This window comes from Schistocerca serialis, chromosome 8 (assembly GCF_023864345.2).
Source record: "Schistocerca serialis cubense isolate TAMUIC-IGC-003099 chromosome 8, iqSchSeri2.2, whole genome shotgun sequence".
NCBI classification, from domain to species: Eukaryota; Metazoa; Arthropoda; class Insecta; order Orthoptera; family Acrididae; genus Schistocerca; species Schistocerca serialis.
Window position 1 is genome coordinate 180,087,500 of NC_064645.1, and position 6,000 is coordinate 180,093,499.

At 42.8% G+C, this 6,000-nt stretch overlaps 1 protein-coding gene across 1 annotated transcript in view; it reads left to right on the top strand.

Annotated features, from left to right (window-relative positions):
- Positions 1 to 5,588, top strand: part of LOC126416329 (aminoacylase-1-like) — a 109,977-nt gene extending 104,389 nt beyond the window's left edge. The window contains exon 8 of the mRNA XM_050083993.1: positions 5,343 to 5,588. Coding sequence (XP_049939950.1) covers positions 5,343 to 5,489 — 147 coding nt within the window. The 3' untranslated portion in view covers positions 5,490 to 5,588. The remainder of the gene's footprint in view (positions 1 to 5,342) is intronic.
- The last annotated feature ends 412 nt before the right edge of the window (positions 5,589 to 6,000 follow it).

The window sequence follows — 6,000 nt, forward strand, 5'->3', positions numbered from 1 at the left end:
GAAGGGACGTTCGATAGTTCAAATGGCTCTGAGCACTATGAGACTTACCATCTGAGGTCATCAGTCCCCTAGAACTTAGATCTACTTAAACCTAACTAACCTAAGGACATCACACACAGCCATGCCCGAGGCAGGATTCGAACCTGCGACCGTAGCAGTCGCGCGGTTCCAGACTGAAGTGCTTAGAACCCCTAGGAAGGAACGTAAATCAGTAGTTATCATGTACTTCTACCTACAAACAAAAGTATATTTTCAGAAAAATTGGATGATTTATTGAAGACAACAAACTTCACAACCTGAGCAAGTCAATAACGCGTTGATCCCCTCCCCCCCCCCCCCTCTCCACCGCGTCGAATTCCTATTCTGTGCCAACCTCTTCATCTCAGAGCTGCAGTTGCAACATCATTAGCTATATGTATCCCAGTCTTTGTCTTCCTCTACAGTTTTTTCCTCCACAGCTCACTCTACTACCATGTAAGTTATTTCCTGTTGTCTCAACATGCCCCATCATCCTGTCCCTTCTTACTTTCCGGGTGATCTCCTCAATCGTTACCTTAACAGGCCATCTAATTTTCAACGTTCTTCTGTAACACCGTACCTCAGATGCTTCTATTCTCTTGTGTTCCGGTTTCCCAAGAGTCCATCATGTCACCCTGCCGTACAATTCTGTGCTCTAAAAGAACAATGTCACATGTCTCTTTCTCAAATAAAAACCTATGTGGACTTCCCTTGCCCAGGAATGCCTTTTTTGTCAATGCTAGTATGCTTTTTATGACTTCTATGCTTCGTCTGTCACGGGGTATTTTGCTGCCTAGGTCGCAGTTTCGGTAACTTCATCTACTTCGTGATCACCAATTATGATGCTAAGTTACTCGTAGTTCTCATTTCTGCCACTTCTCAATACTTTCGTCTTTCTTCGAGTAACTCTCAATCAATATTCGGTATTTATTACACAGTTCATTTCGTTCAGCATATCCTGTAACAATTCTTCGCTTTCACTTATCTGCGAATATTTTCATTGACATCCTATCACCCCGGATTTTAATTCTACTCTTGAATATTCCTTTTATTTCCGTTACTGCTTCTACGATGTACAGATTCAACGGTAAAGGTGAAAGACTACATCCCTGTCTCACACCCTTTTTAATCCGAGAACTTCGTTCGTGGTCTACCACTCTTATTGCTCCCACTCAGCTCTTCTACAGATTCTATATTACCCGTCTTTCCCTGTAGCTTACCCCCATTCTCTCAGAATTTCGAATATTTTGCACCCTTGCACTGTCGAACGCTTTTTCCAAGTCGACAGATCCTATGAACGTGTTTGATTTTTGTTTAGCCGCAACGTCAGAATTGCCTCTCTCTGGCGTCTTTACCTTTCCTCAAGAGAAACTGATCGTCATCTAACACATCCTCAATTTTCTTTTTCATTCTTCTGTGTATTCTTATTATCAGCAGCTTGGATGCATGAGCTGTTAAGCTGATTGTGTGGTAATTCTCCCACATGTCGATTCTTGAGAACTTCGTAATTGTGTGGATGACATTTTTCCGAAAATCTGATGGTATGTCGTCTGACACATTCTACACACAAACGTCAATAGTCGCTTTGTTTCCACTTCCCACAGCAAATTTAGAAATTATGATGGTATGTTCTCTATCCCTTCTGCCTCATTCGATCTCAAGACTTTCAAAGTTCTTTTAAATTTTGATTCTAATACTGGATCCCCTATTTCATCTATACTGACTTCTGTTTCTTCTTCTACCATGTCATCAGACAAGTTTTCCTCCTTATAGAGGCATTCAGTGTGCTGTTCTACCTATGTACTCTCTCCTCTGCATTGAACAGTGGAATTCCCACAACACTGTAACGTTGCCACCCTTGCTTTAAATTTCCCTGAATACCGTTTCGACTTCCCTACACGCTCAGTCAGTACTTCCGACTATGTGTTTCTTGAACAGAGTATTCGCTATTTTTATTGATATTTATCACAGAACTCCATTAGCATCTTACCTTTCTAATTCATAGTAACAGACCCACATTCTCCTGTGACCATTTCTTCTACTACTTCCTGCATCCAGGTCATTTGTATATCCGTTTACGTACTGAAGTACCCGTTCAGTGTCCTCATACACGTTACGTATCTCTTTATCTTCAGCTTGCGGCGTCGGCATGCATACCTGTACCATTGTTGTCGATGATGTTTTGCTATCGAATCTGTTAAGAACAATCCTATCACTGAACTGTTCACAGAAAATAACTCTCTGTCCTATCTTCATAACTAAATGTACTTCCGTTACACCATTTTTTGCAGCTGTTGATATTACCCCGTACTCTTCAGACCATAAATATTTATCTTGTTTCCATTTCACTTCACTGACGGCCACTACATCTAGATTGAGCCGTAACATTTCTCTTTTCAGACTTTCTAGCTTCCCTACCACGTTCAAGCTCCTGACATTCCAAGCCCTGACTCTTACAGTGTTATTCCTTCGTTGGTTATTCAGTCTTTTTCTCATGGTTACCTCCCCTTTCCCTGTATCCTCCTGTAGATCCGAATGGGGGGACTAATTTGGAATCTTTTACCAACGGAGATGTCGACACTTTTTCTATTACGGGCTACAAGTCCTCTGGATATTAATTACGTATCTTTAATGCATTGGTTCCATCGTCTTCTGAACAGTCATGCCATTGATCTTTGCTGATTATTAGGTCTTTAGGGACAGTTTCCCACCCCAAGAACAAGACAGTGCCCTGAACCTCTGTACAATCCACCGTCCTCTTGGCAAGGCCGTTAGATGAAAGAGGGTGACTTCCTACGCCGGTTTCTTCGGCCTCCAATGTTGATGATTTGTATTCAGAATTTTGTGTCATTATTTTATGTTTCGTCCCGGAAAGTATTTATGTGAATGAGAAGACAGTGTGTCAACCGCACCGGGTCTACTAGCAAAATATGAAATTTAAAAAGCATGAAATAAAACTTAAATAAAAAAAGACACAAAAAACCCCGATTAGGTAAAAATGTAGTATCTACTGCCCCTTTAAGTTTTACGTAAGCAGGAATAGTTTTATTCAAACGTTGTCTCGTCGGGAGACCGCTAAGTAAACAAAATAAAAACAGAATACATCTAAATATCGTGAAGTACGAAATTTAAGTACAAATCAACTACCTAGGCAGTGTAGATACATGACAAACCAACAATATAAATCTGTGAGTCTAAGTCTTAATTACTTTACTCCGAAAAATTGGAAACGTAGACACATATGTCAACGACGCCTGCCGTCAAACGACTGCCCGTTCGGGTCACTACACCTGGTCAAGCCCTGCAAGCTTCATACGGCGCACCACGCGGTTTCGCCGTGAGTTAGGACGCTATTATCAGGCTACTGTAGGCCGTAGGCCTCGAAACAGAGTAATGCGTGAAACTAAGTTCGCATGTAATTATGTAAGAAATAGGATAAAAAATAAATTGGCAACTCTGTTTTTCAATAATGCTAGTCTAATTAAAGAGAGATTGGTTTTCACATTTTATATAATAATTAATTTTAATATCACCAACTATTTTGAAGCGTGGATGCAGGCTGCGCAAGCCTCGAAGAGAGGGCACCAAACAGAAGAGGCCGCTTATACCCAGCAATAATGAAACTATGCTATTCTAGAAAGCTGCGGCTAACTTTTTTTTATTTACTTTGCGGTCCCCTGACACGACGACAATTGGATCAAAATATTACTACTTATATCAAACTTAATGAGGCAATGCTCATTTTTTTCCTTATTTCATTTTTAGAGCATATTTTTTAATTTGTAATTTACACTACTGGCCATTAAAAATGCTACACCAAGAAGAAATACAGATGATACACAGGTAGTCATTGGACAAATAAATTATACTAGAACTGACATGTGATAACATTTTCACGCAATTTGGGTGCATAGATCCTGAGAAATCGGTACCCAGAACAACCACCTCTGGCCATAATAACGGCCTTGATAAGCCTGAGCATTGAGTCAGACAGAGCTTGGATGGCGTGTACAGGTAGAGCTGCCCATGCAGCTTAAACACAATACCACAGTTCATCAAGTGTAGTGACTGGCGTATTGTGACGAGCGAGTTGCTCGTCCACCACTGACCAGACGTTTTCAGTTGGTGAGAGATCCGGAGAATGTGCTGACCAGGGCAGCAGTCGAACACTTTCTGTATCCAGAAAGGCCCGTAAAGGACCTGTAACATGCGGTCGTGCATTATTCGCAGGGATCGAATGAAGGGTAGAGCCGCGGGTCGTAACGCATCTGAAATGTAACGTCCACTGTTCAAAGTGCCGTCAATGCGAGTAAGAGGTGACCGAGACGTGTAACCAGTGGCACCCCATACCATCACGCCGGGTGATACGCCAATATGGCGATGACTAATACACGCTTCCAATGTGCGTTCACCGCGATGTCGCCAAACGATGGTGCGACCATCATGATACTGTAAACAGAACCTGGATTCATCCAAAAAAATGACGTTTCGCCATTCGCGCAACCAGGTTCGTCGTTGAGTACACCATCGCAGGCGCTGTGATTCAGCGTCAAAGGTAATCGCAGCTATGGTCTCCTAGCTGATAGTCAATGCTGCTGCAAACGTCGTCATGCTGTTCGTGCAGATGGTTGTTTTCTTGCAAACGTCCCCATCTGTTGACTCAGGGATCGAGACGTGGCTGCACGATCCGTTACAGCCATGCGGATAAGATGCCTGTCATCTCAACTGCTGGTGATACGAGGCCTTTGGGATCCAGCACGGCGTTCAGTATTACCCTCCTGAATCCATCGATTCCATATTCTGCGAATCGTCATCGGATCTCGACCAACGCGAGCAGCAATGTCGCGATACGATAAACCGCAATCGCGATAGGTTACAATCCGACCTTTATCAAAGTCGCAAACGTGATGGAACGCATTTCTCCTCCTTACACGAGGCATCACAATAACGTTTCACCAGGCAACGCCGGTCAGCTGCTGTTTGTTTAGTATGAGAAATCGATTTGTAACTTTCCTCATGTCAGCACGTTGTAGGTGTCGCCACCTGCGCTAATCTTATGTGAATGCTCTGAAAAGCTAATCGTTTGCATATCACAGCATCTTCTTCCGGTCGGTTAAATTTCGCGTCTATAGCACGTCATCTTCGTGGTGTAGCAGTTTTAATGGCCAGTAGTGTAAGTTTTATGACTATTAAAATGACGCACCGTGTCAGTCTCGTTATGTTATGTTTGAGTGAAATATCAGCAATAATAAACGGCAGTGTATCTTCGTACACGAGGTGGAGACTTTGAGCCTGTCGTTGTTTTCGCCACTTCCGTGCTGCAGGTGGGCGTGCCGGCGCTGGGTTTCTCGGCCATCAACCTGACGCCGCCGCTGCTGCATGGGCACAACGAGTTCATCAGGGTGAGCACCCTCCTGCAGGGCATCCGCATCTTCCAGGAGCTGCTGCTCGAGCTGGCTAACGTCCCGTAGCACTCTCGCTCCGTACAGACGGCTCACCTGCTGTGCATTGCGATGCAACGACAAATGTACCTCATTCACTATTAAATATAGTATCTACTGCAGAATTCATCACGTTTCTTGGAATGTATTCTTAGTTAAGAGTGTCAGTTATAAGCAAAACACTAAATTGCTTGAGATGGGATTAAGGGAAACAACATTAAGGTGAGGTTTACTATCTTTGGCCAGAAAAAAGCATGTTCTTTGAGAATTTTTTTCTCGGGATGTGTTGCATATATCAATGTCAAATTTGGTCAAAATATTTATTGATACTTCCTCTACAACTTCGAATTTTTTCGATCGGAAATGTCGAAGAGCAAAGGGAGAAGGGCCATCAGAAAGAAACAAAATTTCGATGTAGAACTCCATGCGCGGTATGTCACAGGTCAGCCGGCTCGTCTGAAATCAAAATTGAGTTGACTTTAGCGAAGTATATAAAATTCTTTAGAAGTTGTACCTCGCTTAAGTTATTTGGACCATAGGA